The following is a 21,658-nucleotide window of genomic DNA, read 5'->3' as shown; positions in this document are numbered from 1 at the left end:
TACCCCTCCGGCCGCTCTTCCCCCTCCGGCGCTGCGGTTTAAATTGAATTTTTGGGGGCGGCAGCGGTCCTCCCTGCCGCCCCTGCCCCCGTTGTTGCCCGGAAGTTGCAGTAATAGGAGCACGCATGCGCGCACACGGCAGCGACAGGCGCGCACGCGCCGCTATGGTCGCGCACGCGCCGCTATGGTCGCATGCGTGCTCCTATTACTGCAACTTCCGGGCAACGACGGGGGCAGGGGGGGCAGGGAGGACCGCTGCCGCCCCCAAAACTTCAATTTAAACCGCAGCGCCGGAGGGGGAAGAGTGGCGGGAGGGGTAAGTTCTACCCCCCTCGCCCTTAAAGGTAGACCCCCCCCCCAGTGCCGGACGGCGCCGCGTGGTTCTGTGCACATCCCTAGGTGGGGCTGGGAAAGGCCTTTGCCTGAAACCTTGGAGGAGCTGCTGCCAGTCAGTGTAGACAAGACTGAGCTAGATGGACCAGGAGTCTGACTCATCAGGCAGCTTCCTCTGCATGGATCTTCTCTTCCTGCCCTCTTCCCCAAGTACAGAATGAAATGTCAGGAGATGCTGTTTGGATTTGAATATAGGATCCCCTGACCCTGTGCTCCAAAACTTGATACTGTCCAATAAATTAGTTGCCTGGTTGTGTCTTGCATCAGTTGGAGTTATGTGAGTCATTTTTCCTCCTGGATCTCTTGCCACGTTTTAGCTTGGATTGGGCCACACCAACCATGTCCGAGAGCCAACTCTCATTACGTTCCTGCAAGGGAAGAATGTCCGGCAGATTTCAGCAGGACGGTGTCACAGTGCTGCGTGGAGTGCGCCTCCAGTGCCCCCACGAGCTCCAGGTAAAGAAGAGGGGAGAGGACGTGTGGCCAAGGCCTGGGTGGGGGTGGTCATTCTCCCAGCAGTGCCAGACACTTGCTCTCGTTCAGGTCAGGTGTCCCGTCAGTGAACTTAAATCTCTCCCCTCTAAAAATCCACGAGAGCTTGGACTTTGCCCATTCTACAACAGCGAGCTTCACCGTGGCAAAAGGAATAGTAGCCGTGTTGGTTTCCTTTTTGGTGACCATAAAAAGCTCTCCCCACCTTCCACCATGGGGTGGTGGTAGCAGGCAGTGTATCTGCAGCCCCATGGAGTCTCTCTCACTCTTTTCTCAGGCATATTTTTAAAAGGCCGGCTGGATTCCTTCCCCCTCCCCCTGTTCAGGCTCTCCTCTTCAACTCTGCTCCTGCTGCTTAATCTTGGTGCTTTAGTGTCTTATCCCCAGACAGTTTATAGTGATTGTGATGCCGGCTTGTGCTTCATCTTCGGTACAGCGCCAGTCCAGGGTCCTCGCTTGCTGTCTTCTCGGCAGCTCTTGTGCTGCTTGTGGCATCCCTGGCCTGTCCAGGACCGTGGCGTGTGCCCACGAGTCCGCCTGTGTCTGACCCCCCCGATCTGTCCCTTCCTCCCCTTTCCTGCGCAGGGGTGTCGGTGCCCTTGCAGCTGGGCTTGCCCGATGCCGTTCCACCGCAGTACGGGGCACTGAAGGAAGTGAGCATCCACACCGTGCGGGCCAGGCTCCGGCTGCTCTATCACTTCTCAGACCTCATGTATTCCTCGTGGAGGTTGCTGAATCTCAGTCCCAATAACCAGGTAACCCTTCGGAGGCCCTCACCCTTTCAGCAGCATCACTTTCCCCTTCTGAGGTGTCTCCCCCACCCATCACCAGGAGCACAGTGGCAGGGTGGGTGTGCCACTGCGCCTTTGCACCGCCCCCCTCCCCCAATTCCTGTGGGATTGGCTTGGGAGGGTGCCTGTCATCCTCCGTGCCACTGCAGCAAAGCCTTGAAGCCTTTGGATCCTTCAGTGCTGTCCCTCAAAACCCACACACACTGGGAATGAGATGCACCGACTCCTTTTGCAGAGCTGGTGGTGGGGTGGAAGGAGCACCCTTTCCAGGGTCCCTGCCATGGAGACTGGCCTGCCCTGGCCCGAGGGCTGATGGGGACAACGTCGGAAATGGGTCCCACCATGCAGGCTGGGACCAAGAGGTGTAAAGCAGTATGGGGTGAGATGCCCACAAGCCCAGAGGGGGTTTGAGAAGACAGTGATGGGGAGACTCCAGCCCAGCTCGCACAGACCGCTCTCCGCTCTTACCCTGGCAGGGCTGTGCTGAGGGAGGGGGGCTGCGGTGGGCCCCCCAGGGACTCGAGTCATGGCTCTCCTTTTCTTACAGAGCAGCACATCCCATTACAATGCGGGCACTTGGGGCATTGTCCAGGGGCAGCTGAGGCCGCTGCTTGCACCTAGAGTCTACACCCTCCCCATGGTCCGCTCCATCGGGAAGACCATGGTGCAGGGGAAGAACTACGGGCCCCAGATAACGGTCAAAAGGATATCAACCAGGTCAGCACTTCTCAGCTCTTCTGGGGACACCTTGTGAAGTCTGCAGGCGGCTGCGTTTTCCGTGGTTGTGGGCGTATAGAGATGTGCCTTGAAATATCACCACTTGTTACACTTGTGATGGTCTTTCCTCTTTTCGCAGAGGTCGGAAGTGTAAGCCTATTTTTGTGCAGATCGCCAGACAAGTTGTGAAGCTAAACGCTTCCGATCTCCGCTTACCCTCTCGTGCCTGGAAAGTGAAATTAGTTGGAGAAGGGGCTGATGATGCTGGCGGAGTCTTCGATGACACCATCACCGAAATGTGCCAGGTATTTCCTTTTGACAGGCGTGGCTTTTACTGCTTCCATTTCCTCCTTATCACGTGCATATGTGTCTGTCTGTCTTTGGCCCTTCTCTCTTCCCCTGGAGACAAGTCTGAATAGAATGTCTGCTTGGGAAAGGATACATAGTCCGGGTATACATCGTGTACAGGGACCTCCAAGAAGCTTTTGACAAAGTTCCCCACCAAAGGCTCTTGAATAAACTATGGAACATACATCTTCCGAATGTTTTAAAAAGTCAGTACCTTGCTAATACAGAATTAGATCATGGTATTAAACATATTTCACCCTAAGGGATAGTTAAGTGTTATATCTTACTCCTTTTGCACTGGCTGTTGCCCATCCTAGCAGGAATCTTGCATTATAACGTTCTTATTACTACAGTGAACATATGTGTGAGAAATCTCTGAAAGTACGCTACTCGGAGGACTTTTCAGCATAAAGCCAGTTTTTAGGGGGATATTTCTAAAAGTTGGGGTCGGGGTGGCGGCTCATTTTGGTGTATTTGGTAATACACAAAACATCTTTTTTCTTAACTTTCAAGGAACTTGAAACTGGCGTGGTGGAGCTTTTGATTCCTTCCCCAAATGCCACAGCTGAAGTAGGCTACAATAGAGATAGGTAAGCTACAGACCATTTTCTTCTTGAATTGAATGCCGGCCCAGCTGAAGCAGACAAGGAGTTTGCCTGCGTTTTGTCAATAACATCAGCACGGGGTTTGAGGAGTAAGATTTGGGCATTGCCATTTTTAAAGGGCCAGCGTGGTGTAGTGGCTAGAGTGCCGGACTAGGACCGGGGAGACCCGAGTTCAAATCCCCACTCAGCCATGATACTAGCTGGGTGACTCTGGGCCAGTCACTTCTCTCTCAGTCTAGCCTACTTCACAGGGTTGTTGTGAAGAGAAACCTAAGTATGTAGTACACCGCTCTGGGCTCCTTGGAGGAAGAGCGGGATATAAAATGTAATAAAAAATAAAAATAAATAAAAATAAAATAAAGGCCGCGCAATGGAGGTCATGAACAGCAATAAATGTGGGTCGTGATTCTGGATATAATTATCTGAGCTGGATCTGTCATTGCTCTAATGATAAACCATTATCCAAAAGGTTTATCTGACTTTGAAAAGCTCTTCCAGGATGTGGTGAGGAGGCATTCACATGGTCAGCACATCCCGCCAGCCCCACCAAAAGCATCCGTTCCGATTGGCTTCTCCACCTAGCTGCTTTGCAGGGAAAGTGGGGGGTGGGGTGGGGAGACTAACCCAGCCTAGGACAGGCCCCTCTTCACTTCCTACCCTGGCAGAGCAGCTCTCTCTGCGAGGGAGGAGAGAGATGCTTGGATATCACAGCTGGCAGTTGCAGAGAGAATCGGAACAGGTTTGTGTGTTGCATGTTTGCATCTCTGACTGTTCACCTTTTACGCAGGAATTCTCACCATGCAGAGTGCCCCATTAGCGCCTCAGAGATGGAGGGGATGAGGTGTTCATGATCCCGCACAGAGGGACCAGTGTCCTGATAGTGATTCTAGTGACACTTGTGTGTTAATGTGGCTTTTGTGCTCTGCATCTTTCCAAGGTTCCTCTTCAACCCTTCCGCCTGCTTAGACGAACACCTGATGCAGTTCAAGTTCCTGGGCATTCTGATGGGCGTGGCCATTCGTACCAAGAAGCCTTTAGACCTCCACCTGGCCCCCATGGTCTGGAAGCAACTGTGCTGTATCCCACTCACCTTGGAGGACCTGGAGGAAGTGGACCTTCTCTACGTGCAAACCCTCAACAGCATTCTTCACATTGAAGACGGTGGGATTACGGAAGAGAATTTTCACGAGGTGAGCCAGGTCGTGGGGCTCTCCTCTGGACTATTTCCATGACTCCCCCCTTCCTTCTCTTGAAGTGGTGATTCTCTTTATTGAGCAGGGGGAGAGCAACTGGCCCTCTCCACCCCTAGCACAGCATCCCTCCAGTGGCTGTTGCTGGCATCTGACTTATTTTTCTTTTTTAGATTGTGAGCCCTTTGGGGAGAGGGAGCTGACTTTATTTTTTGTTTCTCTATGTAAACCGCTTTGGGAACTTCTGTTGAAAAGCGGTATATAAATATTCATAGTAGTAGGAGTTGGGGGTATCCTGGATGCAGCCACCCTTTGGACTCCAGGGTCTCGGCCCTGAATGCTGAACCTGCTTTTGGGCACCTCGTTGGTTTTGTGGCAAAATGAAGGAGATCCAGTGACCTTGCTGGTTTCTTTGGGGTGGTATTTGTGAGACTGTCCCATAGTGTGGTGGTTGGGTGGTGGGCCTTTTATGGCTGGAACTGGAAATGGGACGTGAAAGGAATGACACAGACATCTGTTCTGACGTCTGCAATATGAAAATCAGTATATACATAATGAGATTTTGATAGCACTGCAGTGGAGTGTGGGAGTTTGCCACAATTGTTGAGGCTGGAGTGTTGTGCAGAAGCACCTTAGTGGCTTCATCCAGAAGTCAGATAGGCTAGCAGTGGCCTGTGCTTAGGGAGGGACTGCCCGGCCCGTGCAGTGAGAGGGCAGGGCCTTCACTGCTCAGTTCAGAGCCTGTTTAGACACGGGTTTATTGCGAGGATGGTACACAGATAAACTTCTGAGTGGCCTCCTAGGGTTTCCCCACACTCCCATCTTCTCTTTGGGGAGGGGGGAAGCAGGAGCCCAAGCTCACCTCAGATAGACTCCTGGAGACCAGTTAATGTCTGAACAGCCTCTTTGTTGCCAAGGTGAATCCATTCTGTTGTTCTTGGCTTTTTGTGTTTGACTTGTTTGATGACCCGTGTCCTCAGTCGCTGTACCTTATATTTTGGCTTTAAACATAGGTGATCCAGGGATGTTTTAAATATACATTTTGTTAATGCTAATATGGTTATACATATGGCATAACCTCCTTAAAGGGTTGACAACCCAAAGACGCTCCATCAGCTGATACATCAGAAGGGATTGCCTGCTCCTTTATGATTAAAATATCCAGTTGCTCTGTGAGGGTGGCAGAGATGTCAGAGGCCGTTTCAGCTAGACTGTCCTCTCTGTTGCCCCCGCCCCTGGCCAGGCCCATCTCACATCATCTGCCCTGGGAGGGGTCCTGCCCGAGTTTGTTTTGTGGCAGTGGAAGCAGAATGTAAATGCATTTCCCCCTAATATTGTACGATGTCTTGGGAACCAAGGGCAGCTTCCAAGAGATGGACTGTTTATAATCTTGTCTTCCTACTAGATGATTCCTCTGGATTCTTTTGTTGGCCAGAGTGCCGATGGAAAAATGGTGCCCATAATCCCTGGTGGGAACAGTATCCCACTCACCTTCTCAAACAGGAAGGAATACGTGGAGAGGGCCATCGAGTACAGGCTCCATGAAATGGACCGCCAGGTGAGAATCCCAAGTGTGCGTGCATGGCGGCGACTTGAAAAAGGCTTGATGGATAAATTCAGGTTGATTTGGATTGCCCCAAGTGTGCAGATCCGTTCTATAAGACCACCTTTATTTTGTCACTCTGGGCTCATATAGAAGCTCAACTACTAGGGCAGAAGTACGAGAACGCCCAGCTACCTGATCTGTGAAACCCACACTCCTGCTTTCTGGGCCATCAGCCTGATGCTCAAATGCCCCACACAGGCTCTGGCCGCAGCACTGGAGCAGGAGTCAAGGCTGGCCACAGGACTCACTGCACCAGCAGTGACTCCACTGGTGGATGGGGAAACCTGGTTCTGGGGCCTGCAGAGCTGAGCAATAAATACCAGAATCATTCTAGGCAGACCAGCGTTCCCACTCAGAGATTCTTCACCTTTTTGCACCTACAGATCTCTACACATGCAGATCCTCACACAGTACCCATGGACCCCTACCCCCATTTTAAAACATTATATTCAGATTAAAGAAAAATGCACGCCATATTTGGTTATAAATGTCTTTGCTACCTGCAGTTGTATATTTAACTTCCTGCAGTCCACTTGGATTTAGCCCATGGGTCTCAGGTTAAGAGCCCCAGAGCCAGATGATGAACCTTTTGGATTTCAAAAGTCTTTCACGATGGAACAGATAAGAGGGTGGTGGTTACACTGGGCTGAGAGAGATGCAGTAGGAGCACTTTTAATTCATCCATCCTATGCTGTGAAGTGTGGAATGCACACTCCCAAGTTCCACAGGCAAATTGAACAGCCTTTCTGATACTGGGATTTGTGTAGCTCCAGCTTACAACATTGTCATGATCACGCACTGATATAACCAGGAGGGTGGTGTTTTGTTTTGTGTGTTTCTCTTTTTGTATCTTTGCCTGTGATTGCAAGATGTACTATAAAAGAGTTGCCATGTTGGGATGTTTACAACTGCCAAGTAGAGTTTCAAAGCCTGCTTGGTTTTGTAACCCCTGAATTTGGTGGGCTCCTAAAGTACATTTTATGGTGCATTTCACTAAGAAATGCATCACATTAGAGAGCCAGCCTAGTATGGTGGCGAGAGTATTGGACTAGGACTTGGGAACCCTGGGTTCGAATCCCCGCTTGGTCAGTGAATTTCTCTGGGTGACCTAAAGTCACTGTCTCTTATCCTAATTTACCTCGCAGGGTAGTTGTGAGGATAATGTGGGTCAGGGCGGAAAGCCTCTATGCCCACGCCCCCAGCTCCTCAGGGGAGAGGCAGGATTGGAATGTAGCAGCAGCAGCAGCAGCAGAAGTTTCTTTTGGCGTTTCTCAAGTAGCTGCTGAGCAGTCTCAGAGCCAGTCCCTGTGGAAGGCGGCGTTTGTGACGGACTGAGGTTCCCCAAGAGCCCAGCAAGCCCGTCACCAGATGCTCGACGCCTTTGCCCTGGTTTGCATTCTCACTAAACAGAGCCAGCTACAGCCTCCCTCTGACCCCAACCGCCTCTTTGGAGTTGCAGGTGGCTGCAGTGCGTGAGGGGATGTCTTGGATCGTGCCCGTGCCCTTGCTGTCTCTGCTCACTGCTAAGCAGCTGGAGCAGATGGTCTGTGGAATGCCAGAAATTTCCGTGGAAGTCCTGAAGAAGGTTGTGCGGTACAGAGAAGTCGATGAGCAGCACCAGTTGGTGCAATGGTTCTGGCACACGCTAGACGAGTTCTCCAATGAGGAGCGAGTCCTTTTCATGAGGTTTGTCTCGGGGAGATCTCGCCTCCCGGCTAACACAGCAGATATTTCTCAGCGTTTCCAAATAATGAAGGTTGATAGGGTAAGTTGACAGTTCTTCAGTCTCTTCTTTATCACTCATTAATCCTTTGACTCTGGCAATCAGCAGGCCATCACCAGCACAGGAAGGGGCAGGGCAAGGCAGGGCAGGCAACTTCTTTAACCCACCCAGAGGCCCATAGGTAGGCTCGGGTCCAAGGGACAGCACCCTAACCGGGGCAGGATTTCTTAATCCTATTCTCTGGTTTTTCAAGACCCATTTAGGAGGGACAGGATGCACAGTGTGTGGGACTGAAGAGGAAAGGAGCTGTGGTTAATGATCTTGTTAATGGCATCTCCTGGGACAGAAGAGATGGTATCATACTGGTGATTAAGGATAGGAGGGTATATAGGTGTGCTCTCTTTGTAAGCTGGAAGAGAAGATGCATGCAGCAGTTAGATTGTACATGTATCTTACTGCAGAGGAGAGAAGCAGGGATGGAGATGCTCTGAGGTAGAGGAAGAAATCCTTAAGCTGTTAGAAGCCAACTCTCCTTGTGCATTTCACCTTTGCTCATAATGTTTAGTCCCAGCCTCTCTCTCATTGGCCAGTCTCCCCCTTGCCTTTTTGTCTAGTAGAGAAGAGGAGCAGAGTTGCTCTTTCTGTATTTCCCACATGAATGCTGGGAGGTGTAAAGTTTTGTTCAGGCTGACTCAGGTACAAGGAGGAACATTACGAAACTATAGTTCCCAGAGGTCCTGCTGGCAATGGAGGCTCCAGCCATGGGGCAGAAGCCTTGGTTGGAGAGAACTAGCGACCCGGTCATGCCTGCCATTTTCTCCTCCCTGAGTTTGGGAAAAGGCTGGAGGAGGGAAGCAAGAGAGCTGCTGGAAGAACGTCCCACCTCAGTGAAGTATTCTTGGGGAAGTCCAGAGCTTTGCCCAAATATCCTCCCAAAGGGCTCAAGAAGACCCAGCCTATTCCAAATTGGGAGGGTAGCTTTCCCCTGAGGAAGCGTGTGCTGTTCTGCTGGCAAAGGCCCACCCAAATGTGACGGGCGTTGTTCACGGCTGCTGTCTGTCTCTCTCTCTCTCTCTTTCCACAGCCTTATGACAGCTTGCCTACCTCACAGACTTGTTTCTTTCAACTGAGGCTCCCGCCCTATTCCAGTCAGCTAATCATGGCCGAGCGTTTGCGCTATGCAATCAACAATTGCAGGTCTATAGATATGGACAATTACATGCTGTCCCGCAACGTGGACAACGCCGAGGGCTCGGACACAGATTACTAACCCTGTGGACAAAATCATCTTCCTCTCGCACAAACAGCACCCCTGGTCAGATTTCAATGTGGATGCCATTTTCTGGTAACGGTAGATGTGTTAGGAACATAAACTGCGGCCACCTTTTTAGTTACTCTAAATGTAATGAAACTTAGATGTGTTTATTTTTTGTGATTGTAAACAAAAAAAAATGCAAAAAAGTGAGATCAGTAAGGGTTTTTCCCCCCTTCCCTTCCCCCCATTTTTGTTCACTTTTGATAAGTTTGCATGGAGCCTTTCTGGTGCATTTTTGTTGGGAATGGTATATTTATAAGCCCTCCCAGTGAACATGAAGAGTTGTACATTGTGTATAATTGTTCATTAGAAAGGACAGTTTTACATGAATATTCATATATTTATTTTTGTTTTACTTTGAAATGCCTGTGCAGGGTTCCTTATGCAGAGAAAATAAAGCATATTCAAGAACTGAATTATGGTATTGCTACCTCCCCCTGTGGCTTGTGCAGTGATTGGGTTCAGATAACTAAGGACCCGCCCCATGGTTTGAGTGTTCGTGGTGTAATGGGCAAACTAGGATTCAGAGCAGTTTGGCTGCTTTTCTTTCCCTTTTCAGCTTCATATTTTTGTAAGACTTTTCCAGTTTTGTGGAACAGCTGGGCAATCCTGTAGCTTTTAATTCCCAGTAGCAGATGCCGTCCCCTCCTGCTGGCCGTGCCTAGATTTCACATCTCTGGATACATATAGACACAAGAGTCTGAGCACCAATTGGCACAGGAGTAAAGAGGTGTGTGGGGGCAGGGGGAGGGAATCGCCCTGGCTGCTTCTCTCTCTTGGCTAGTGCCACAGCAATTTCTTGAATGCCCTTTCTGACCAATTGTTGCCTGGTTTTTTGTCTGGAATCATGTTTGCACTTCTCTCTGCTTTCAAAGTTAGTGCTGGGCACTTCTCCCGGACTCTCTGCAAGCCAGCCTGGGTTATATTTCTGCAGAAGTCCACATGCAGAGTTTGTAAACGGTCCGCATAGAGGGTCACAGCTTCCAAAGTCCGGTCAGTAATCTGGACACAATTTTCCAGCTGGAGAGTCCTGAGGAAGGAGCAGCTCTTAAGAAGCAATGTGAGATAATCATCAGTGACGTGGCCACATCCAGAAAGAGTCAAGGAGCACAGGTTTGGGCACCTGAAAACATAAGCACTGCAGGTTAGTGGAGCGGAAACTACAGGTGGTCATCTGCATGCCGAGGGATTCCCAGAAACCCGCTGATCCCTGGCTGCGTCTTGCCAGGATCCTCCATCCACCGCAACGGTGCCAAACTCTGGTTCAATCAACCTGACTTGCACCCCAACACATACAACAGTGTAAAGAAGCTTTTTAAGAAGAAACATGTTTGTGGTTGAACACTGCAAAACAGCAACAGAGAGGTCATAACATTTTGAACAACTGAGACAACCCTGGGAGGTCTTCTACCGTCTGCTTAGAGCAGGAGGCTTTGTCAGATTGACACTGAAGTGAAAGAATTGGAAGGGACCTCAATTGACAGAGAAACTTAACACCAGAAGTGTGGTTTATCCTGGGAAAGTGGCATTCCATACACACACCACCTGGCTTAGCTTCTTATCCCCAAGAGCTGAGGATATCTGCTTCAGAGGCAGGTAGGGGTGTGGGGGGGTGTGAGAGAGCGACAACCATTACACCATCGGATCACACACCCATCAGAGACCAGACATGCTGTAAAGATGGTTTGTGCTGTGATCTCTTTCCAAAGAGCTTGAGGAGATGCAGTTAATAGAACTGTAGTGGCACAGCTTGAGATGGAAGCCTAAGTTTTAAAGATACTTGAGAATGCAATTAGGTTATCATTGTAATGGTTGGTAAGAACTCTCGGGGTGGGGGGCTCTTATTCGCTATATGCTAAGCAGCTGTGGGCCACACACAGCCTGCTTCCTAACTTGCTCTCTCTTAAGTTTGCATCCTGACCAGTTCAGGAACAGATGCAGACTTGCTCCTCAGAAATAATCTAATAGCTAGAGTTTTCTCAGGGTGAGGGCCAGTTGCTTGCCGTTACTCGGAGTCTTGTTGGAGGGTAAAGCGTTTACAGAAACAGTGCATGTTTTTAAACTTCTCACTTTTGCTGTGAGTTTCTTTGGTCTTGTTTTTATAATTCTCTGATCCAGCCAGGGGTGAAATGGTTACTCTTCATGCTGTGAAATTAAAGGGGTGGGCAGGCAGGCAGGCAGCGAGGTTGGGGAAACCTCTTGGTTTTAGCTGGGAAGCAGAAGCAGTTATCTGGCAAATGCTTGGACTGCCAGGGCTATGGTAACATTGGAAATTCTGTGACATCAGACAAGCAGAGAAATTGCTTTTTTCTGGTGTACGCTGGGGTTTTTTTAATTTAAAAATCATTCTAGAACTAAAGTCATGTGAAGTGAGAGCTGAGGGACCATAGAGGTGTGACAAAACACTCGGGGGAGGAATCAACAGGTGAGTCTCATGAGCACCTGCGTACCTAAAACCCTGGAGCCTATACAAGCATCCCATTACATACAGGCGGACCTCATTATCTAGTGGTGCACTATCCCTTTTTTCAGCTTTTTCTTCTTGGTGTTTTCAAGCCATATCCTGAGACTCTGGAACTTAACCCCCAAATGCCCACTGCCATAATGCTTCGTGCAGGCATGGAGCTAACCCCCGCAAACAATGAGGGCCACCTGTAATCCATTCCTGAGAAGGAAGAATGTCACAACACCAAGGGCTTACCTGTTCCCAACTTGGAGTAGAACGTCATTGACGGTGTGCTGGTGCCTGCTGCAGAGATCCCTCTGGAAGGTGCTTTTCATCCAGTCCTCAACGTTGCACACTTTGACTCTGCTCGAATGCCAGCGGATGGAGAGAACGCGCAAGGCTGCTCCCAGCACAAAGTTCCCCTTGGTTAATTCTGCAGGAGAGTGGAAGTGCAGCAGAGGCCACAGGGAGGGGTCCTGGAAGACACTGAGCAGCCGGTGGCATGTCTGGGCTAAGCTTTTCCTGCTGTCTTTGTCCAGAAAAGAAAAAATGTGCAGGAGGCATTCCCAGTTCAGCTGCGTTATCTGCATCACTCACTGCTGAGTGTCTGCTGGCAGAAGGGAGCGTGCTCCAGCAAGAGGAGGGCTGAGACCTCCCTGGTCCCTTGCACAAATATGGTGTGGAATTGAAGTTTATTTTTGGCTAGCAGCTGGCAGGGCTTTCAAAAAAGGGTCTAGGGATCAAGGGGAGGCTGTTCCAGGCCCAATTTCTTCTCCCCATGGAACGGCTACAGCAGTTGCCTTAAAAGGATTTATTTGCCTCCAAGTCTTTGTGGTGTTTAGCTGTGTTGTGCTCATTCAGAGCACTTCCCAACCCCGCCCACAAGGGAAGCCAAAAATGGTTCTAAAGAGAGTTTGTCTCCTGTAGGGGCAGTTCCTGAATTGTGAGGGAGGGGCTGCCACAGAATGCTGTGTTTGAAAGGCCTGCTGTGGTAAGGTTATATGCCACAGTGGAAAGGAGTTGGCACTGGGAAAGAAAGAAAGAAAGAATCCTGGCTTCAGCTCTCTCTGCCCAGTACCAACGCTCCCTGGACAAGCCCTAATGATCGGCTGCAATGGAGGAGGGGCAAAGCTGCACGGGCCAGAGGCACTTTCTTCCTTTTTGCTCTGCAAACCCTGGAAGCTGCAGTGAGACAAGGCCAACATCACATAGACAGACACACGCTCGCTCACTCCATGCAGAGCTGTGTTCCAGCAGAAGACTCCATGAAGCTGGCCAAGTCTGCTTAGGGGGTAGGAAAAAACACAACTGCCGGCCTTGCGCGTAAAACGAGTCGGATGTGGCCAGTGTGTTCCCGCTTCAAGGCAACACTCCACAGGCACCAACTTTCGCAGCAGTTTCCTGCTGGTGTGCCTGCAGAGGGCACTTCTCCTTGCCCAAGTGTACAAGAGGTGGTAAAGTGGTCCCTTTTGCAGACACACCATCCCAGTGGTCCCTCATGACACTGAATTAGTACATCCAGCCCACAGAGAAGAAGAGAGTTTAATGGCACGATCCTCCAGAGGAATTTTGAGGGTGCTCAACTCATGGCCAACACTCACCCCACAAATGCTCAAAAGAGAAGAGCACAGCCGTTTCCACCAAGGTGTACATACACAAAGGTTTTAATGGCAAAGGAACAATCACAGCTATGGCACTGCAGCCCCAGGGGGCTCTCTCACGCACCGTGGAACCAGGGGCCGACAATGACCGCAGCGAGTGACACACACACAGCCCTGCGGAGAAGAGTGCAAAGCTGTCCTTCCCCACCAGCTACAAAGAGTCCCTCCATTGGGCTGCCTCTGCCCCGCCCTTCCCTCACCCCCTTTCCCATGGAATGGCAGAATGTGGGTCCCCCAGTAAGGTTTCCCTTTTGGAAAGTGAGGCCATGCCTCTCGCAGCTGCTTTCTAAACCAGAGGCAGCGAGGGGAGAGGCTTGTCCACTTGAACTGGACACATGTTGGGGATAAGTCATTGGAGGAAGGAAACCATTGCTTTTCCAGAGAGCAGCTCCTATGCTGACCTACATCACCATCAGTCTATTCCTGCCAATGGCTGGAGTCACTGGCCTAGCAGTGCTAAATCCAAGCAGCTGAGTTGCCTGGAACGAAAACTGCTTTTTTTTTTTTAAAGATACAAGCTATACAAATAGGGTAAAAATCCAATACTAGTCCAGGTGCAGTGCATCCTTTGCTTCAAATCTGTCACTTTGACATAACTCACTGAGTAGAATCCAGTGGATAAAGAAAGATCTCCACCAGGAAGAGCTAATACTTGTGTTGCCACAACTCACTGATGATCCTGTCCGTTTGTGTTGGGGGGGGGGGGGGGAGAAGCGACATTAGAAAACGTCATTTTTGTCCCAGAACAGGTATGACAAGTAAACGCATTTCAACTGCCATACTAAAAACAAACAAACAAACTCAGTATCACAGAGGGGAACACTATTACAGGAATGGAGTGGGGGGGGGGTAAGCTCTGGGGGGGGAGGGGAGTTTTCTGTTACTAAGTTATCAAGAAAGGCACATTTACATCACATTCGGAAGCTTAGTCCTTACTCTTAATGGCAGCTAGTACTGAGGGGAGTATGTATGTCCCAACGGCCTTGTTCCTCTACGTCCCTCTGCCGCCCTCCTCAACAGTTTCAAATTCAGGGGTATTCTAACACCACCACCACCACCACCCCTGCAACAGACAGGCTATTTCTAAGCCTACCTGTGAAGATGCTGTTCTGTGCATGTTGGAAGGAAGCCGCTGAAGTTGTCTTATGAGCTCCCACAGCAATGCCCAGTGCCAGAGGACGATCTTCTCCCTGCTGCAAAGCTCCTCTGAGCCAACAGCACAACTGTTTCTTACACTCCTCCAGGGCTGCGGCTTGCCGAGTTGAGTGGAATGCAGGGAACATCCACTCTCCCTCCAGAGCATCCCGCAGGAGAAGGGGCCATGAAAGCATGAAGGGACTGATACTCTCCACTATTGTAAAGGGAAGGGCTAACCAGGCCTGAATTTTCCCAGGGGTTTTGGATACCCAATTTCTATAGATGGTTAGCTTTCCCCCCACTTATTCTAAAGAAAGAAAGAAAAAGCAAGCAAGATGAACTATCTGAAATAGTTTACGTGACAAACAACTCAGCCAGCTACTCAAGAACAGAAGGCGGCTTCCACAGACCAAAAGTAGCAGCAATTACACAGCCTGCTGAAGGAGGCCATACATTTCAGGGGCAGCCACATTTTGCACGTCTGGAACATCAGCTGCAGGTACAAGTCTTTGCTCTGAACAGCGAGAATCTTGCACTGCAGCGGAGAAAGCAGCAAGAGGCTCCCTGGCTTTTCATAATTGGACAACAACCGTGCTAACTACAATGATTCAAGTTTCTCTGATGTAAATGTGCCTTTAGGAAAAAAACGGAGAAGTGGATCTTAAAAAGTCAAACATCTAAAGTAGCTCTCGAAACCTACATATAAAAATTGAGTTGAAGCAGCAAATCAATTATCTGCTGAGGTTCTTTTCTCTTTTCCTGGTATAACCATGTCCATGTTTAACAAATCAAATGCTACTACTGACAAAAGAAAACTAGAACCCACAAGAAAAATCTGAAAAGTGCACAATGGAATCCAGAGTCTTGGATCAAGTATTCGTAGAGGATTGGAAATGTTGTGTCCGGCAGACTTGATATGCAAAAGGTGGGAAGAGGTATTAGAGTTTGCTGGTTCCGGATTTGGCCTGCCGGTCCACATAGAAGAGGATGTAGGCCTTGGCTTTCACCACTGTCTCCTCATCCGTCAGGGTTACTGTGCTGTCGTTGAAATGGAACCAGCGGCCATCGTGAGTTGCGTAGGCTGTGTAATGGCCAGAGCCCACCCTGGAAACATGAACGGAGACAACACCAACAAGACCCTTCTTTAAAAAAAGGCAACCAGGGCAGTCACACACAGAGCTCCTGAGCAGGCTGCTGTCGAGACTCACAATCCTCAAAGCTCAGCGGGTTCTCATTGCACATTTCAAATTCTTCCCTCCCTTTTGAATACATGTGTTTTTTAAAACAAAAAACACCACCCAAAACCAACCAGCACCACGGCTACCACTCAGTCTAGCAATCTTGTCATGTATAAGCAGAGTTCCATTCTGGAGAGAGAGCAAAGGAACCTTTGAGCCATTTCCTTGGGAAGATAAAGCAGCCTTCAGCTGCCAGCTGAAGTCCTTGGTCTACTCACCCTGAACCATGATGCACAACCACAGCGGCAAGGTCATACAGGCAGCTCCCTGGGACACTGTTTTCAGGCTGTAGTTTTGAGATAGAGAGAGGGAGAGGGGAACTGTGAACTGCACCAGCACCGTCTAGACCCCTTACCCTACAATGAGCGCCCACCCCAGCCTGGACCCAAGACCATGGCAGCAGGCACTGTACCTCCAGCAAGTAACACTTCATGTCTAGGCCTCTCAGGGGAAACTCAACATATGTATCCACTTTATTCCTCAGATACGCCGTCCAATGAAAGCGTTTCAAATGTAAGCAAAGCACCTGCAGGGTGGGAAGATACACAGAGGCCAAAAGGTCATCGCAGGAATCCCTTCAAGGATATGTACTTTAAAATATGTGACCTCAAAAAACCAAATCCTTCCAACATCCGAATGCAGGGTAAGTGCAGAAAAACAGCCACTGTACTTTATCTACTATTTTTACAACATGCCTTGTGACCCTGGCAGGACTCTCCAGACTGCTTACAAGATGAAAATGACACAGGAAGAAAAACTTTTACCATGCAGCAGCAGGACAGAAGTAATGCTGTGCCAACTGGAAACAAACCAATTTTATTGTGAAATGAGTATGTATGCAGTACCCGACTTCAGATACATAATATCAGGAGGTGTTCACACAAAGGATTTCAAAGGAACTGTGAAAACTGGAGAAACCTTTTTCAAGCCCTGGACCACAACATTCTGAGGACAAGAGTTCTCAAAAGCTGCCACATTAAGTTTGGACAGATCATGCTTCCCATCCTTCCATGCCTAACCCTCACCTTTGGTAGTTTCTGAATCCAGAATTTCTTGGTGGACTTCTGCTTCTTTTTACATTTGTGGCACATGTACAGCTCTGTTTCGTCAAGTTCTTCCAGGTCTGTAAAACTGCGGAGACAATCTAGAGCAGAGAGCAATTGAAACAGTTAACACACTTGCCAAACTAGTTGGACTCAGTCCTCTAATTATCCAATTAACACAGAGCAAAAATGCAAGAAACGGCAAGTCAAAACATGTACCTCGTAATGTGCACAGTGGTCCGTTTTCTTGGGTTTTACGTTTATTTCTGAACTGACTAGGAATATCTAATGAAAGGTCTAAAATGACAGAAGCATTGAAAATTAAGTTTCTGAAGTCAAAACCATAGAGGAGCATCTTACAGAACCTTTCAAGGTCTCTACATTACCTAGAAATGGGTCAAATTTTCTGGATTCAGTCCCACATATTAAGCAGTTGACTTCATTCTGAAGAATGCCTCCAAAAATGGCTGTGACAACCGTAGAAGTTCCATTTCTAAAGAGAGGAGGAAGGAGGAGGAGAAAGAGGAAGATAAGCACGGCACTCTCTTGTAGTGGTGGTTCAGGAAAGAAGCTCAACAGCACCAAGAAGCTCTCGGCATCCTGGGGCCACCACTCTGATCCATCTGGCCACTTGGAATCCCTTCAGCTTCAAGGGCTCTAAAATTCTTCCTAGAAGTTTAAGTTTTCAACGTTAACAATAGGTAGGAGTCTGTGGGTACAAAAATGTCGAGCAAAAAGGTGAATCTCTGGTCTAGATCTCGCTTTATAAGGCTATGCAAGAGCCTCAGGTTCATACCACAGGAAGTGGAGACTGAACACTGCTTTTGAATGAAAAAACGTGGACTTTTAAACTAGGATCTCCAAGAATCATTTGATTCTGGTTTGTTTAAACAGCCACTCGAAGAATCCACATTCTGAATCTGAACACAACGGGAACATGCTCACAGACTACTGGATTCGGTCTTTGACCAATCTCACTTTGGTAGCTAAAGATGACAGTTAGCATCCCGCGCCCTTGTAAAGAGTATTTGTTTCCCCCTGAGCAATTTTTGCTAGAGGCCTTTCCAATTGTCACCTTGACATTTTCTGTTCCATAGCTGTGGTTCTATTTTCAGTGCAAATTCATATTGCTCCCATAACGCATCTCTAAATGTTCTCATTAATGGGGCAGGAAGGAACAAAGCTGCAAAAAAAGAATTAAAGCCTTCTCCTTACATGCAACATCTACTGGCAGCAGAGAGACCAGAATTCTCCTGCAAGATGACCGAGCGGGAGATGCCGTTGAAGCCTCCCTGGAGTTCCAAGTGCAGATGGTCCAGAAGGTAGCGCATGAACTCATGGGCATCTTGCTGCTGGTACCCCCTTAACGTAAACACAGCAATTGATAGACAAATTACTTGCTTAGACTGGTGCATAATTCACAAGTGGCAAGGGAATATGGAGGAGACCAATAGCCAGCAGGACTAGTAGCTACTGAGAGACCTGTCCTGCATGGATTGGTCTAAGCTCCTTCTGAAGCCATCCAAGCAGGGAGCTGTCACCACATCCCAAGGCAGAGAATTTCATGAGTTCATTGTAAGAGGTGTGAAAAAGTCCTTCCTTTTGTTGGTTCTAAATTCCCTGGCAATCCGTTTCTTGGAATAGTCCCTGGTTCTAGAGTTGGGAGAGAAGAGGAAGTCTCCCTAGTGACTTGTCTCCCCCAGGCACCTTTTCTCTGAACTAAAAGCCACTAAGCTGCAACAATTCCTTCACTATGTCCCTGCTGGATTCCACACAATGCTCAACGAGGGGTGTAGGGGTCCCCCCCCCGCCCCATCACAAAGGAATGTGTGGCTTGGCCCTTGCTAGCCCCACAAAACTCTGTCTGGCTTTTGACCTGAGGCCACATGAGATGCTGGCGTGCAAACCCTGCTGTTCTCAAGCATGCTGCAGAGCTCTTGCCTCTCCACTCGTGAGCTCTTTCCCAGAAGAGTTTGTGATGGCTGCATGGAGCACACAAGGAGATCGGCAGAGCCCTTCTCCTGAAAGGCAGGAATGGCACCCTGGGGACGAGCAGTGGCGGCGGCAGCAGCGGCACCATCCGGTTCAAGGAAAGTGGCCGCAGGAGCAGATCTGCACCGCCAACAAGCCGAGCCCTCACAGAACCAAGAGTCGGCCTCCTGCCCACAGATCCCCTTCTAGAATCGCTCCACTTCCTCCCACCGCTCTGGGGCAAAGGGCCTCACCAGACAACAAGGGTGGGAAATGCCCTGTGCAGCACTCAAGCGCTCACACTCTGAAATCCCGCACATGGCTTCCACATCTAGCCAGCCCTTCCGTATCACCCCATTCCAAGCCACTGGCTCTCTTTCCTGTGGGACTTCTCAAGATCACCCAGATTGACTGACAGCAAAGGCTGGACTTTTTATGCGATGAAGGCCTGGCCCAAAATACATGGGGCTCTGTTTAATTTTCTCTGGAGCGTCTTCCATGCACTCATTTAGGAAAGTTCCTCCTTGCCATGCTCCCCGCCCCACGAGGCAAAGCACAAAGCTGTTCTTCCCTCGGTTGGCCTTTCCTTCCATTACTGACGTCTTGCAAAGACACATGTGCATTTCCCTGCCACCAGAGTCCGTCCGTTCCCCCCATTTCTGACAAAAGCAAACAAACCCACAGTGCTGAAAATCTGCCAGAGCGACCTGGGGAGCAGAGCTCTTGCTTGGACAGTTCCCAACTGGTCAGGGAGCAGGTCACGGGGAGCCACAGGAATCCTGAGAAACCTGCTCAGGACTTCTGCCCACTGCTGGGGCGAAACTTCCTTGATTCTCATTCGTCAGGGCACAGCAGCCTGGGCACCTGGGAGAAGAGGACTGGCAGGCTTTGGGGGGGCCTGGCCGTCTCCTGTCACAGGGCCTGGGCCTGTTTTCCAGGGCATCTTTTCAGCACTGCCAGAGGCATTAACACATTAACAGAACAGCTTTACTACCTGAAAATGTGGAGCAACTTACCTTCTGCACAATTAATCCTAACAGGGCTCAGGGCTCCTTTGAAAGAGGTTCAGGGGCCAGGACAGGGAGACCTTGGAGAGGAACGACACTTGCATTTACTCGCGTGAACTATTCTCTTTGACAGTCTGGGTGCAAAATGCCTACTGCACACAGATTTATTCTCCTGGCAGCAGTTATTTACAGCTACAATGACAGAAACTAGCTCAGAATGAGAGAATCAAGGAAGTTTTGCCCAGTGTGTTCTGCCAGACCTACTCGAGCGGTTTGCTTCAAAGCACAGTCCCGGCCCAAAGCAGAGGTTTGCCTGTTCTTGGGCCAAGGGCCTTGCACTCCAGGTGGTTGTTTTTTTTAAAGGCACTGAAAAGTTTTAATGCTATTCCCTCTCCAGCCTGGAAGAGTTAACATTCCCTGACACAGCGTGGGCACAATTCTGAAGAGCAAGAGGCTCTCAGCACCAGGGGACTAGCCTTCCGGGTCCACAAAATGGGCTCCTTCCGGAGAAAGTCTCTAAGCAGAAGCTGCAGCCACATGGGTTGCCACACAGAATGTTTCTCCTTTCCTTAGAGAACTCACCTAAAATTTGGCATGATTTTCCAAATGACATAGAACAGGGATTCAGGGCTGAAGGCCGTCTGACTGCCTTGCCACAGAGCACAGAGGGTCTTCCGAAACTCTTCCACCAACGAACTGGAGGAGAAAATTAAAAAGTGTACAGTTTGGACACCTATGCAGGCTACAACTCACATTTTAAGTTTGCAAGGAACCTGCCCCTAGTGTTTTTACATGCACAGAGAGACATTTGGTGGGTAAAGCAGCACTAGTACAAGATGGCCATTGGTGGAAACAGGTGCTGGACCCTCCATCTGAGACAGCAGGATTCACTCCTCTTAGGTTCAGAAGTTTCCAAAAAAACATGAACTGTTGAATTCACAAAGAGCACTCGCCACTCCTCTAACACTGCAGTTGGGTGCAAAGGCATCCAATTGTTTTCTAAAAGCAAATGTTGGACAATGCTCAGACATATTTGGCAACTTTCACCTTCAGAAAAAATTGACACTGAAGCAAAAGCTAGCCTCAGTCTGAGGATGACAGGCCTCCTTTTGGACAGGAAGCTAGTTTGCTACTTTTGAGGCCTCCGCAGCAATTCCGAGGCCATGCGCCTGCTCTTGCCCTAAGGTGCAACCGTACTGCATTTGGCTGAGTGTGGCGGGTGCCAAGGGCGGTTCGGGACTCCGACTCTCCCCTGGTTGGAAAGGCCTCCAGTGAGCTGGGCTGTGCCACTTCGGTCTAGTTGTGGGGTCTCCATGACCAGCCCAGTGGCCACAGGGGGGGAACGGGTGGCCAAGGAGAGACTGACCACAGAAGCCGCCTTCTGTTCCTCAGCGGCAGCACGAGCAGTTCAGCCTTCCTGCTTCTGCAGAGAGCCTGGAGTCTCCCTCTAGTTCAGTCAACTCGCTTTCAGAAACAGGCTCGACCTGCCACAACTGCTCAAAGGAGGCAATGCAAGGATTATGCTCCCACTGTGGTCACACCTTTTGTGCCACTAAACTAGGCCTACTAGATGAAGTTGTCCTGAACTCCTCCTCCCGCTATGGCTGTGTTAATCTCCGTGAAGCAGGCCTCCTGCCTGCTAGGCGATGCCTTTGCTCGTCTTTCCAGCATTTCTCCTTCCGGACGCCAAGGCTGCAGGGCGCTGCATCTCCCCCTGAGAGTCTCTTATGGAAGCCAATAATCCTGAAAGTCGAAACATGCCTCTAGGCAGCTCCACACAAGTTGGGAGTTGCCATATAATCAAAATGAGGAGTCGCTGATGCATCGCCACATGTATGGCTCTTCAGCAAAACAGCATTATTCTGCCTTTCATCTCCACAGCAGCTAACAATTTCAATTAAAAGCAGACTTAACCGCAATTATGAAAACAGAGAGAATGAACACCCCAGGAAGAACAGAACCAATAGTAGCAAAA

The 21,658-nt window shown here is 49.5% G+C and overlaps 3 protein-coding genes across 17 annotated transcripts in view; 1 reads left to right on the top strand and 2 right to left on the bottom strand.

Annotated features, from left to right (window-relative positions):
- The window catches only part of HERC1 (HECT and RLD domain containing E3 ubiquitin protein ligase family member 1), a 151,031-nt gene extending 141,435 nt beyond the window's left edge, over positions 1-9,596 (top strand). For all 10 annotated transcript variants that reach the window (XM_053272826.1, XM_053272830.1, XM_053272829.1 and 7 more), the window contains 9 exons: positions 711-849; positions 1,471-1,640; positions 2,224-2,393; positions 2,533-2,698; positions 3,255-3,331; positions 4,284-4,536; positions 5,942-6,094; positions 7,602-7,907; positions 8,950-9,596. In XM_053272826.1, the coding sequence (XP_053128801.1) occupies positions 711-849; positions 1,471-1,640; positions 2,224-2,393; positions 2,533-2,698; positions 3,255-3,331; positions 4,284-4,536; positions 5,942-6,094; positions 7,602-7,907; positions 8,950-9,135 (1,620 nt within the window). In that variant the 3' untranslated portion in view covers positions 9,136-9,596. The remainder of the gene's footprint in view (positions 1-710; positions 850-1,470; positions 1,641-2,223; positions 2,394-2,532; positions 2,699-3,254; positions 3,332-4,283; positions 4,537-5,941; positions 6,095-7,601; positions 7,908-8,949) is intronic.
- On the bottom strand, positions 9,500-13,005 carry FBXL22 (F-box and leucine rich repeat protein 22). The gene is made up of 2 exons (XM_053272841.1): positions 11,882-13,005; positions 9,500-10,303 (listed from the first exon to the last, which is right to left on the bottom strand). Exons 1-2 carry the CDS (start codon positions 12,214-12,216, stop codon positions 9,961-9,963), a joined length of 678 nt encoding a protein of 225 aa, XP_053128816.1. The 5' UTR covers positions 12,217-13,005; the 3' UTR covers positions 9,500-9,960.
- Positions 13,006-13,274: 269 nt separating this feature from the next.
- The window catches only part of USP3 (ubiquitin specific peptidase 3), a 92,514-nt gene continuing 84,130 nt past the window's right edge, over positions 13,275-21,658 (bottom strand). For 5 of the 6 annotated variants that reach the window (XM_053272835.1, XM_053272834.1, XM_053272836.1 and 2 more), the window contains 8 exons: positions 20,266-20,379; positions 17,921-18,067; positions 17,092-17,198; positions 16,925-17,002; positions 16,688-16,806; positions 16,075-16,188; positions 15,881-15,948; positions 13,275-15,528 (listed from right to left, as the gene is read on the bottom strand). In XM_053272835.1, coding sequence (XP_053128810.1) covers positions 15,363-15,528; positions 15,881-15,948; positions 16,075-16,188; positions 16,688-16,806; positions 16,925-17,002; positions 17,092-17,198; positions 17,921-18,067; positions 20,266-20,379 — 913 coding nt within the window. In that variant the 3' untranslated portion in view covers positions 13,275-15,362. The remainder of the gene's footprint in view (positions 15,529-15,880; positions 15,949-16,074; positions 16,189-16,687; positions 16,807-16,924; positions 17,003-17,091; positions 17,199-17,920; positions 18,068-20,265; positions 20,380-21,658) is intronic. The other variant, XM_053272833.1, reaches the window with a different exon arrangement.

Source organism: Hemicordylus capensis, chromosome 10, assembly GCF_027244095.1.
Source record: "Hemicordylus capensis ecotype Gifberg chromosome 10, rHemCap1.1.pri, whole genome shotgun sequence".
Classification (NCBI taxonomy): Eukaryota; Metazoa; Chordata; class Lepidosauria; order Squamata; family Cordylidae; genus Hemicordylus; species Hemicordylus capensis.
This window is presented reverse-complemented; position numbering and strand designations above follow the sequence as displayed.

What these genes read in the sequence shown, in the direction of transcription:
- FBXL22 (XM_053272841.1), bottom strand. Translation starts at nt 12,216, where the DNA reads ATGCAGATAACGCAGCTGAACTGGGAATGCCTCCTGCACATTTTTTCT. An exon ending in CTACTCCAAGTTGGGAACAG is followed by an intron (nt 10,304 to 11,881) that starts GTAAGCCCTTGG and finishes TTATGTTTTCAG; the next exon opens with GTGCCCAAACCTGTGCTCCT.